The sequence below is a fragment of the Scomber scombrus genome, chromosome 8 (genome assembly GCF_963691925.1).
Source record: "Scomber scombrus chromosome 8, fScoSco1.1, whole genome shotgun sequence".
Classification (NCBI taxonomy): Eukaryota; Metazoa; Chordata; class Actinopteri; order Scombriformes; family Scombridae; genus Scomber; species Scomber scombrus.
This window is the reverse complement of record NC_084977.1, coordinates 15,514,275-15,527,880: the sequence shown is the minus strand read 5'-3', so window position 1 is coordinate 15,527,880 and position 13,606 is coordinate 15,514,275. Positions and strand designations below refer to the sequence as shown.

The window sequence follows — 13,606 nt, the reverse complement described above, 5'->3', positions numbered from 1 at the left end:
CTGTAAATGTTTTGAACTGAAAGCTCTTTTAAGGTGAAAGCGGTGTTTTTGTGACTGAGACCGAGGATGGACTAAAGCTGATCAGGATCTAAATTCTCAGCTGTTACTACACCGAGAGCAGCACCGCGCCCTGCTTTGGAGGAGACTATAACCTCCTTCTACTTTCCTGTCTCACTCTGTCTTCCCTCCCGTGTGGTTTGCTTTTGACAGAATGGCCCGATTTGGAGACGACGTTCCGGGCTTGTTGAGCTCAGGAGATGGAGGGTCCGAGCGCAACAGGAACCGCGATGGTGCGGCCGTGTCCACAGGTGGCATCTCCCCAGCCTTCAAGCAGACCAAAGCGCAGCGTGCCCGAACCATGGCCTTGTACAACCCCATCCCGGTCAGGGAGAACTGTTTCACCGTCAACAGGTCCCTCTTCATCTTTGGCGAGGACAACATGGTCAGGAAGTACGCCAAGAAAATCATTGAATGGCCATATCCTTTTCTGCTTTATGGTGACAATAAAGCGAACAAGGTATGATATACCTACAGTATACAAACACTAACACAAGACATGCAAGTGCACACATGCACACTAACACAAGACAAAAGTCGTGTATGATTGCAAAGGGGGGTAAACTGTTTCTGTTGGTCAACAAACAATCATTGCATAAAAAAGATCATTTTTTCCTCAATCATTTTAAACCCCCTAACATGAGTACAATTAACACGTTTCCACAAGTGCAAACTAATTTAAAGGGAACTAAAGTCCTTAGAGAGGTGAGTCTCTTTTAGTGTTTTATCCTCACATTCTCTGTACTATAGACTGTATGAAAAAATTCAGCACCATGGACAGCAGACACACACACACACACACACACACACACACACACACACACACACAGACACACACACACACACACACACACACATACAGTGAGTTCAGTTTAGAAATAGTTTGAGTGATAAATTGGTGGTTCATTAACCAATTCATTAATTGAAAGAATCCAATACACCACATTAATGTACAACAGAAAATTAGGAATTGAGAAAGTAGACATAAAACATGTTCTAAATCAGACTTTTTCTAGTGTACCACTGGAACTATTTTTTATTTTATAAAACAATACCTCGAAAGTTGATGAAATTATCAGTGTAAATTTGACATACGTTATAGGATAGCTTAATCCAAACAAAAATTAGAAGGGGGAGGAGGCATGCGTCAGTGGAAAGTGGATTACAGGAACACACAGGAGTTTCACTGTTCATGGATGTAAATCTTTCTGTCAACAAAAAGCTATGAAGACCTGATGTTGCAAACATGTTTACTGTCCCTGCTGATTAGTTTTCTACACTATATATCAAATTCAACCACAACAACCTGACCTCCTCACTCATATAAACTCCCAAAATAGAATATATCTGCCACTATCAGCCTTAATACAGAGAGGAGCATTATTTGAATCTTACATAACACTATTATTAACTTTCACTTGTGCTGTTACAATAATGATTATTGGGCTGATTGCTCAAACCTAATGACTCCCTCTACTATTACTGGAAAGGGAGAGGGTGTATTACTTTCTCTGCCTGTTGCTAAGGACGGCGACCACACACAAATGTCCATTAGTGGCGTGTTTGTGCTGCCGCTGTGTAGCTCACCAGGTGTCTGGGACCAGGTGTGGCCTCTTCACTGCTATTGTTCTGCTCTATTCAACAGCTTCCTGACTGACTGACTGGCCTATTGCTGATTTTTAAAAACCCAGCAAATAGAATTCTTGTATTGTTGATTGCCATCTATTGTTGTTTCCCCTGGGCTTGCCTGTTCATTGAGGTGATTAAAAATAGAAACAGGATGAATTTCAATCAACAGCTGTGGAAAAAGGGTTGACGTGTTCGTGTTTGTTAACGTATTACATATGTGTCAGCCCTCCAGTGGCTGCGTCATTACCAGTAACGATAATACAACTTCACCTACAGGCACATCTTATACTCTGGCAGCAAGAACATGGCTTTAAAGCAAAATGTCATGTGTCCTGTGCTATAGTGACCAGAAGGAAAGAAGCCAGACTAGCTAACCTCCAGGTTAATGTGCTGTTTAGGAGGGAGTGTCCCATTACATCTAATGAGTTCTACTGTATCTGATTAACAGACATTAACAGGAATTATATGTAATGATGTCTGATCGCAGTGTCATATGCTATTACAACAAGTCATTCGTCACTGAGTCATATTGTATTATATTGTGTGCTAATATGGTTTTGAAGGGCGTGATGCTGAACTGAATGGTGCTGTGCTTTGGTCAATATCCAGTGTGGCTGCCTGCGATGATTGTCTCAATCTGCTATATGTGAAACATGTACATGGTATATAGATTTACATAGAAATACACAGGTAAGCACAAATAAAGACCAGATGCTGAACATATAAAGACATATAAGCATATAAACACACTGGCATACACACATTTGTTCTTCCATACTTGTGAGGGCCCTCTAACCCACATTGGAGGTTGAAGAAATATCACAATAATTATCACAGTGTATCCTGCATGCAAAGTTACACATAAGTAAAAGTACAGTAAGTAAGTAAGTACAAAAGTATTATCACTTATAGGGATAGTTTCAATATAGTTTGCATTTGGAAATACACTTATTTACTTCTTCTTTTTCTTATAGAGAGTTAGATGAAAAGATTAAAATCACTCTCATATCTGTTGAATATGTTATAGTCAGGGGACTATTAACTTAGCTTAGCACAAATACAGGAAGCAGAAGGGGGGATGGCCTGCCTGGCTCTGTCCGAAGGTAATACAATTGGCCCACCAGCACTTCTAAAGCTCACTTATTGATATTGTTTGTTTCATCCACACAATAACTGAAGTGTAAAAATGACAAGTTGTGGTGTTATCTATGTGTTATTTGTGGTGGAATATTTTTTGTTTGGGAGTAAGTGACTTCCTGGGGTCTTGTTGTCACTTGCCAAACATGTTTCAGAAATGCTTAAACTTAATCTAATCCTACTTCTATTTTTAAATGTGAAGTCTTGGATACAGACCTTTGAAGAAATGACCACAAAAACATAGTCCCCTCCTGCAAACATCCCTAATCTCATGGTCTGAAACTCACATTGGTCCTTACAAAAATGGAAGTATACAAGTGCACACACAATCTTTGTAGGTAAAGGTCAGCCCTGTGTTTGGAGCACAACTTGCCGCTGTCACCTCGCTGTAAGAGGCTCTTTTTTTCTCTGACTGCTCAATTAACAGCAGATGATCAATTCAGGAATTATCTGGAGGCTTCCGCAGCTGGGTGAGTAACAATGCAGCCAGTCTGCTGTGTGTGGGCTTACGAGAGCATATTTTGTGATGTATTTGAGTGTATGCTCTCTCTTATGCCTATGTGTGAGCTCACGGGACTAAGGGATGATATAGTGAGTTTGTGTACATGTATGTGAGAGTTTGACTGTCAGGTGAACTGCATGAGGTTGCAGTCGATGGAGGCCTGGCAGGGAAGAGGCAGAGCTAATGAAGCAAACGGCCAGGGTTAGTATAGCAGGCCTGGGGAGGATTGGCAGCTGCTCTTCCTGTCTGATCCCCACTGGGATCCCCCGCAGTGGGAAGTGTCCCATTGAGTTGGTACACCTCTAAATAATTGATTGTTGGATTTAATAAAATGTGTTTCATCATTGCACACATAAGTAACATGAGTGATTTATTAGGTGGTTAGACTTACAGTTAATTCAGGTTTCATGTCAGTGCTTTTTTTTTTTTAAAGCTATGTTTTGGACACGTGGGTCTCTCTCAGAAACAAAAAACACAAAAGTGAAGACTGGTGAGGTTGAGGTTGGTCTTCCATTTGGTTATTTAATTAGGGGAGCATTTGATGTGCACATGCCTCTAGAGTACGCTTAAACTTGAGAAAGCCCATTCATTCTCCTCTAACTAAATTGCATCCTTGCATGAAAATGGAAAAATTACCAAGGAAATGACCCTAGTGTTACTCTCATTTATTTCCAATCACAAAAGACATTTTTTTGGTTGTTGCTTGCTTTTTCACTTCTTCAACGGATATTTTAGGATGAAACTAGCTGAAAAAATATGTGACTAGTATAAACTGCCATGCACAAGTTCATCTAATCTACAAAGCATCAAGCATGAGGTTTGTTTCACCGCCCTACTCTGGTTACCTCAAGGTCATTAGCATCTACCCACCTCTATATTTCCTGACCTAGAAGTGAAGATAAGAGAGGTTTTAACTCTGAGTTAACACAGTTTGCTTACAGGGCTGCTGTGTATAAACAGGGCTGACTGAACTATGGCCACATTTTTCCTCAAAATTGATCCTCAGGAGCAGGTCACTGTTGCTTGGAAGTGATGAGGAATTGCAGATGGATTGGAGTATATCACATGTTTTTGATGCAGGAGCCCATTTGATCCACAAAGTTGTTAAATAACAGCACGATTTAACATTTTAATAATAGCACAGTCTGAATTTGTTAAGAGATTTAAGTTGCAGTGTGTCAGTGTTTTCTTTCCCTAATGTTAAATGGAGATTACACCCCTGGCTTTCCTCTATGTTTGTCTATGTAACGTTGCTCTCAGCTTCACAGATTTCCAATAAGCCAGACCTCAGATGCCCGTGATTCATTTATGATTTTCACCTCTATGTAATAATAATCACAGGGGCGGCTTGGATCCAATCTGGGCTTGAGCGTATTCACAGATGCACAGGGCATCACACTCTGTCTCCATGTCTATTTTTACACGCATGTTTGAGGAATCGAGGCAGATTGCCAGCGTCACAGTGACTCACAGGATTGCTCACGAGATATCTCGCTGCTAAAGCTGGTAGACGATCCATGAACCACGTGACACACCAGCTGATAGATCCAGAACAGCGCTGAGGAGAGGAAAGAGTTTTCACTTTTTGAGTTTGTAACTTATGGCCTGGCCTGGGATTTCTAGAACATTGTGCAATGTTAGAGGAGCACTTCTTAAAATCATGGAGACTGTTCAACACACTATATGAATGTATATAATGTGTTGAACACTATATGATTACACTTCAAAATGTGGGACAACATTTACAATCAGCTGTTGCCCATTTTCTCAGTGATACCTTTGACAATATGATAAAGTAATTTGTTTCAATGATACTAACATGTTCTTGCTCTTTAAGATATGTCATGTAGAGGTTAAAAGCCTTTTGTACAGCATCAAGCTAAAACCCCAGTCTCTGTGTGTGTGTGTGTGTGTGTGTGTGTGTGTGTGTGTGTGTGTGTGTTTGTGTGTGTGTGTGTGTGTGTGTGTGTGTGTGTGTGTGTGTGTGTGTGTGCGTGCGTGTGTGTGTGTGTGTGTGTGTGTGTGTGTGTGTGTGTGTGTGTGTGTGTGTGTGTACATGTAACCACAGAGATAGTTCAGCTGCCCGGTAACTGTCTCATAGCATTGACTTTTGGCTGGAGGAGAAACCAGTTGCCGTGGATACCTCTCTCCTCTTTCTTTCCATCTTCACCCCCCCACTTTGTACCTCTCTCTCTGTCTGTCCCTCCATCTCCTCTCTCCTGTCCTCCTGTTTGTTGTGTGTGTGTGTGTTTGAGGGAATGTAGGGTGTGGTGGCTAGCTGCTGCTGAGAGCTCTCAGTGAGGCTAAAGTAACAATAGTTATTTTAGGGGAGTGAATCAGACACCCTTCCGCTGTTAAAAATACAAAAACAAACTTGAGAACAACCCCTCATGCTGAGACAGATATTATGTCATTAAAACACTTTTAGAAACTTGTTTTCCTACTCGTCGTCTCCCGTTTGCTGATGGCTACTGTGGTTTTGTTTTTCCAATATCTATTTTAGCAAGAGAGAGAGAGTGATTAACTTGCTACCAGTGAGTCAATCTGTGGCTCAGCCTAGGTTTAAGTTAGGGTCCCTGTGGGCTGGTGGGAGTGAGATTGTATTTGCTCTGTTTATTTAGCTTCTCATAGCTGACATGTCCCTGAGTAACCCTGCTGGGTGCAGCTAGCTGCCAGCGCAACATCGATCCATCCTGTGTCAATCTTATTTGGTCTTGTTGGCTCCTCCTCACCTACCTGTTTCTTCTGACTCTCTATATAACCATCATTTTCTCCTCCACTGATCACCCTTCTTCCCCCGAATCAGTTTCTCCTGCATGGTTCATTCTTTCCTGTTATCTCTCTCTGTGCTACCTAATTTCTTCCGCTCTCTCCCTGTCTCCTCTCTGCAGAGTTAAGCTCCCTTCCTTCCTACCTCTGCTGCACAGAACCAGTAGAAAGGGGACTGCCCACGCAGAGCATTAGATAAAGAGCACATTGCTGGCTGTAGCTCAACCCCAGAGAGGCAGGAGTTGAACCAACAACCAGTGCATGTTTCATCGCACAGGCTGTGAGGCTTGTAGTAAGAGTGACCCTGTTTATAGGATCACGTCTCAGGCCCTCCCACTCAGCCCTCCTTGATGAGCCGTCTGTTGCCTCTGTGTGTGTGTGTGTGTGTGTGTGTGTGTGTGTGTGTGTGTGTGTGTGTGTGTGTGTGTGCGTGTGTGTGTGTGCGTGTGTGTGTGTGTGTACATGCAGAGGTCTGTGTGTCCCTGTCTGTTGCAGCTGACCTCAGATAAGGTTCAGTCTGTGCCTGCTTGTGCCCGCAGCTCCAGGGCTTACAGAATGCCAGGTTAATTTTGTTTCATACAGAGCAATCAATGTTAACCTCTACTTACATGACATTATAATTGCAGTGCAAGCATGATTTACTATATTTAACTAAATTATTTTTTTCCAGTCCTGTATCTGAATGTTAATTGGTGTTATCCTTCTGAAAATTGATGTTCTGTATAGATATATAGTGATTTCAATGCTTTTCAGTGCATATGCTCTGATGAACAGAACTCATTGCATTTGTGTTTTACAGTGACCAATAAATCTTTTTAGAGGTTTCTCTGTTTCTGTTTAGTGTTAATCAATTTTCTCAACCCATATATGTAACTAAATTGACATATATTAACAGACTGTCAACATCTATTCAGTCAAAAGTTCCTTAACTTCAGCTTTCCACTCCGTTTGAGTACATGATCCTCGCCACGATCATCGCCAACTGTATCGTCTTGGCTCTGGAGCAGCACCTTCCCGGAGAGGACAAAACGCCCATGTCTAAGAGGCTGGTGAGATACTCACACATGTAACCATCTGCACACAGCAGCTGAAAAAGTCTAAGCTGTGTCTGTTGAAGCCTACAGATCGAACTGGTGTGATTATCTGACTGATCTGCTGCTTTGCACTAACAGGAGAAGACAGAGCCCTACTTCATAGGGATGTTCTGTTTTGAGGCGGGGATAAAGATCATCGCCCTGGGCTTTGTATTTCATAAAGGCTCCTACCTCAGAAATGGATGGAACGTCATGGACTTCATTGTGGTCCTCAGCGGGTGAGTCGAACAGTGTGTGTGTGTGTGTGTGTGTGTGTGTGTGTGTGTGTGTGTGTGTGTGTGTGTGTGTGTGTGTGTAGGAGGTTGTTTAATAAACAGATTTTTTGTGACTTTTCACACTGGACATCAACACCGGCGCACACACATACAGCTCTTGGCTATGTGGCAATGGTGGCTGTCACCCCTCAGCCCAGAAATAATTGATTGACTGTGGTAAAATGATGAAGAGAATAGGCTATCTGTCATACTTGATCATTTAATGTTCTGTAGATGTGTTGATGAGCAGTTTCCAGTAAAATAATCGATTAGCCATGTTAGGATACCTCGTCGGTCTTGAATACCCTCCACTCAAAAATCTGTTTTGCATCTTGTTCCCACAGTTGGGTGTTTAAGCTTCACTTTGCAGACACTGTTCAACTTACACAAGTTTGATGTGAAAACTTGAAACCTCTAGTACACATATACTGAGAATTGGATATTTCAGTGAAGTAGGAGACATTTTGTGTTCAACGATTAAACTTCTGAAATTAACCATTTGCATATTTGCACCCTAACCTTATATTTTTTAATGAGGGAGAATGAATAGATGTCATACCAAGAATTTTAATTTTTTGTTAAAAAAGACTTATACAACTTATTTTTCCAAGTAGAGTATTTTATATGTATCTTCAAATATGTCTGGAGGGGATCTTTAATTAATAAATCAAAGCTGCTGAATACTGGCAAACTAGTGCTGAAAAATTCTCACTATAAATACCTAAATGAATTCCCTCTTTCCGTGTGTGTGTGTGTGTGTGTGTGTGTGTGTGTGTGTGTGTGTGTGTGTGTGTGTGTGTGTGTGTGTGTGTGTGTGTGTGTGTGTGTGCGCACGCGCATTAGATTAGATCCTGATGAGCAGGTTGGTATGGCATTCAATGTATGAATGTGTGTTTGAGTGGGTGAATGTTGACATGTGTTCAAATGTGCTTGGAGTGGTCAGAAGACTAGAAAGGTGCTTTATAAGTGCAGCTATCAATGCGTAAAAATAGCTACTACACTTGTATTGACCTATACATTCCTCATTTCATTGAATTTCTGATGCTTATAAATAACTGTAGAGTGTTTCACTTTGAATTTGGACCCACAAAGCAAATAAAATAAAACCTGAACATCTTGTTGGATTAACCTGAACACAGATGACTGAGCTGAAGTGACGCCATGAGCAGTTGTGGACTTAGGTGCGGTGGTTACAGTTTCCAAATCATCACCTCACTCTATTGATTACATGCCAGTTAAAGGACTCAGTTTGTTCTGTGGGGTAAAGGTGTTATATTTACGGGCATTTTACAGCAGATACACTCTCAGGAGAGGTAGGAGCCTTGTCGTCAGAGCAGAGAGAGGAAATGTTCATGGTTTCAAAGGAGGAGCTTGATGAGACAGCAGATTAACCTCAACCCCCCTCTCTCTCACTCTCACACACACACAAATGAAATATTAATTAATTCACAGCACAGAAGTACAAAGGGTGGCAGACAGGGTTCTTAGAGAATTCTACATGATTCTGGCTGCTCCATTATTGATGAGCTGAGCTCGGGCTTGGTTCTTAACGATACTCCGCTCACTGCTGGAGAGAGGAAGGATGCAAGGTCGTAGAGGAGAGTGGGATGTCAGATGAAGTTTGTGTAGAGAAAAAATTGTCAGAGCCCCCAGCCTCTCTAGCCTGTTGATCATGTGACAAAGCTTGAGGATACTCAACCCCTCGGCAAGTTACTATGTGACCAAAATTAGAAGCTTAATTAAAACACGGTGAGACAGACACATGTTAATGGATTGTTCTACTCTCACCTGCCTGAATGGGGACAGAGAGGAAGAGGCCAAAGACTGCCACGGCTCTCCCAAGGGTGACAGACACTGTCATCAGACTTTACCTTTCAGTGCACGCTGTTTATAGATCAGGCAGTACTTATTGATGTGTTGGTTTCTTCTGGTGTAGAGGTCAGTGTGTGCCGAGGCTCAAGTGATCTGACTCAAGTAAAAATAACGCAAACCTAAAAGCATCTGCATACTCTCCAAAACATGTGTTTGTTGTTTCAAATGGCAGATATAATTTCCTGAATCATTACTTTGGCAGCAAGATGAAGGCATTTTTCAAAAGTGCAAACAGCAAAGCATTTATTATTCCTTCATGTCCTGTGGGTTGAATTTGAGCCACCAATACTGAGTTATAGGGATACATGTACAGTCTGGATGAAATAGCCTCCCAGGTCTCATTTTATTAATATTCAGCATGATGAAGTGAGCTGTAGATAGAGCCCTCTCTAAATTATCATTCTGGCCACAGTAAAGACAAATGAATGAAAATGTTCTCCCTCTCGCTCTCCCTCTTTCTCTCAAACATCATTCATTTAGTGCTCGCACACACACACACACACACACACACACACACACACACACACACACACACACACACACACACACACACACACACACACACACACACACACATACTCACACACACACACACACACACGTATGGTATAGGACGTCACTGAAGGTTTGCAACCTTACAGTGAATGAAGATTATGAGATATGCTGATAATATTACACAAGACACTAGTGCTGTCAATCAGTTAGTGATTAGGAGGCCTCTGCAGACTGGAAGGGTCACAGGCTGTGTTAGGAATTCAAAACAGTATGCATGCGACTGAATTATTATTATTATTCTCTATTCTGTCTTGCTCTATCTTATTATTCTTGATATTCATATACTCTTCATGAACATGTTGTGGCGATAAATAAAATATGGATTAGAAATACAATTCCATTATTTGTTTAACTTTGTAACAATTGTAGTTGTGTGCAGCATTACCAAGCAGAGCATATGAGAATGAGAAAGGAACACCTGAACTGAAGTGGCAGCTACTGTACAAGAAGATGACAAAATTGCTAATGTAGCAAGTTACTGTAAGTCTGTGATCCACACAATTTAGAAGCAGTTGTGATATATATATTTTTTATATTACATAATGTTTTGAATCATTTATGAGGCCTGGGAGATGAAGTGCTCAAAAGACCTTGTAAACTTTAAATTTATATGATAAAATTAGAAATAAACACTTTGAGTGTCATTTATGGTAGTATGATAGTTGTAATGGGCAATAAAAGGCTTCTGTTTACACACACACAACTGCAACTTGTTCCTTTAGGATTTGTGTGAAAATACACAGAATTACCAGTTTATTACATCTTAACTGATTTCAATACAATAGCCCTACAGTAAATCCAATCTTTTGTGAGGCATATCATTTTAGTTGACATGATTTTATTGAGCTAACTTTGATTGAGGATTTATATTAAACTTTGAGTTGTGAGGGGGACCCCTGCCTAATTTAATTTATTTTAGTATTGTAGAAAATTTTGCCAATGGAGGCAAAAAACATGACTGTGAGCTCGGACTTCAACTTTTCCTCAGAATACCCCTGACTCACTTAACATTACGTGTGAATGTGTAATTATGGAAGCATTTGCTAACTGTGTCAACACTTGAGGCCATGATTACCTCAGAAAACTGCCTTGGAGTCTCAAGATAGTCTGTATTACAGAGAGAGAGAGTGAGTAGGAGGGATGTATGTAAAACCAGATGGTGTTTGATGTTGCCTTAAAGGCTGTTATCGTGGTAGTTGAGAATGGTGTAAGACATCTCGCAGTCATTTCTTTAACAGCATAGATAAAACAGTTTATCTTTCATTTCAAACTGAGACATGGAGAGTGCGTCATGTATTTGTCATGTAAATACCAAAGAATGATATATATACTTTGATATACTTTTAGATACTTTGATAATTCCAGATTTCTTATTACAATTTCTATTTCATGTGATACTGCTGCTCTCTAGAGAAGAGTTCAATTCCTTTACGTTAAGAGTTAATTAATGTTTGGTAACTATTCAATTTTATTTCAAAATTCATTATGGGTTTAACTTTTCATCTATTAACCTCATAGACAATCATATTTTTATTTATTTTTTGACCATAGACACCTTTATTAACAGTAGTGAGACAGGAAATCATGGGAGAGAAGGGGGGGGGGGGGCGGGGGGTGACATGCAGCAAAGGTTAGATAAGCAGTTGTATTGAAAGAAATACGTTTTACATTTTCTTGTTTTATTAAACAATTAAACAATATTTTTATATTATAAAGAGTTATGTTGAATTTATGTTTGAATATGTTTCTTAATGTTTAATCTAACCTAATGACATACGAATTAATGAGTGTTTAATGGTCTTTGCAGTTTCATTGAAAATCACCTAAATGTTAACTTTAATCTTATATTGATAAGCACATAAGATTAAACGTCACTTTGAATGCTTAAAGTTACAGAAGTAGTGAAAACCTGAATTAGTATTTATACATGAATGTTGTGTTTAATCTCACAGAATTGCTGCTCTAACTTTTTATTCAGTATATTACAGCAGGATCATTATTAACCATTATTAATATCATGAAATACTTAAATGTTATGATAATAATGTGTTTACTCTTTTAGTATGAAATACTACAGCGACTTGAATTGTGATTTTGTGTGTACAAATTCAGAGTTAGACAAAAATTCATTTATTTCAGAGGACACCAGTCACACCTAAAGTCCCCAATCAACAAAGAAATTAAATATTCATTGGTTGCCTAATTTAGCACGGAAATGAAAGCACACCCAGAACTCCACCTATCTTGTTCAAAATTATAAAATTTTAATATTTAATCATTTTTCTCTAAACTGGCCTCCAGAAACCTCATGAGTAAGAAACTGCCCCTTTAAGAGGTCTCTTTCTTTTTTTTCTAAGTAAGCGCCTAATTTAAACCTTTAGAAATGAGTTAATTTATCATTTTTTATATAGTAACATTAAGTCTGGTATTTCCACATACATCATTTTATTTTTGAAGCAAGCGCTGCTGAAGATTTGAGTTGAACTTTATTCGGCATTAAACTCCGGTTACTACAAGCCAACCAAAGCCCGAATCCTCAACTTTAACACCTGAAGAAGAAAATTGCCCTCCTCACTTCCACTAGTGTTCAACACCGGACTCACAAACACATGCCATCCGGACTCTTTAACTGCCAATGACCGCTGGTGACTGCACCAAAATAATGCTGACACCTCTTTGTGATCAAGGGTTGATGTAGAATAACGTTAAAGATTAAAAAGATAGTTTCCTCAGCATTCCCCACTGCAATACGTTAACTTCTAGTCACCCACTTTAAGCTACTATTTCTGAACAATTTTCTTAATTATTTTATTTTATTTTTATCATTTAATAGCCTTATTATTCTTTTGTATGTTATTCTATGTATGTCATGTACTCTTCATGCGTTTAGCTATATATAATAAATGTCTGTCTGTTTGCATTCATCTGGAGAGTAGTAGACAGGTCACTGACTGGAATAAGAGCTTACAGTTATAAGACTGATTCACAGATTAAATTGTACAAGGGTTAGTGCTTCTGGCACAAACAAATCCTAACCGAAAAAGTAGATGGTGACCCTAATAACGAGGCAATTCAATAATAAAGTACTAATGCTCCTACAACGGCTGTGATTCAAATTTGATTTGAAGGGCTGAGGGTTTTCTCAGATCTCAGATCACACATGTTTCCCCAGCTGGTTATTCCTGCTAAAACGACAAGCTGTGAGGGAGAGTCAGAGGAGAGGAGAGGAGAGGAGAGGAGAGGAGAGGAGAGGAGAGGAGAGGAGGAGAGCATCAGAAAAACATGAAGAAAGAAAGAAAGTAAAAAATAGAGAGGAGTGAGGACAAAGAGAGTGAAGAGAGAAGAGAAGAGAAAGAGCTGGAGAAAATGAGGAGGTTGCCTCTATGCATAATCGTACGTGCTAATTGACACCTTGGCAGGCTCGTTCTCTGGCAAGCCTTCCATTATACTGGCAACAGTTGGCAGAGGGCAACACCCACCAAGGGTTTGTGTCACCACTATGTGCAAGACACTCAGGGAGGGATGGAGTTAGACTCGGAGGGAGTTGACGAGAAAGGAAGATGAGGAAGCTGAAAGTTTTCTTCATTGAGAGGAGAGAAGAGGAGGAGAGAGGAGAGAGGGTATTTTAGATGTCCTTAAAACTATTTTGGTGCCAGCTTAAGATAAAGACATTATTTGTATATTGTTTAAATACATATTGATTTTATGACGTTTGATTATATGCAAGCTTTTAAAAT

The 13,606-nt window shown here is 39.9% G+C and overlaps 1 protein-coding gene across 1 annotated transcript in view; it reads left to right on the top strand.

Moving 5' to 3' along the window:
* Window positions 1-13,606, top strand: part of LOC133985365 (voltage-dependent R-type calcium channel subunit alpha-1E) — an 89,899-nt gene that overhangs the window by 20,821 nt on the left and 55,472 nt on the right. Inside the window, exons 2-4 of the mRNA XM_062424987.1 lie at window positions 211-477; window positions 7,038-7,143; window positions 7,267-7,406. Coding sequence (XP_062280971.1) covers window positions 212-477; window positions 7,038-7,143; window positions 7,267-7,406 — 512 coding nt within the window. The 5' untranslated portion in view covers window position 211. The remainder of the gene's footprint in view (window positions 1-210; window positions 478-7,037; window positions 7,144-7,266; window positions 7,407-13,606) is intronic.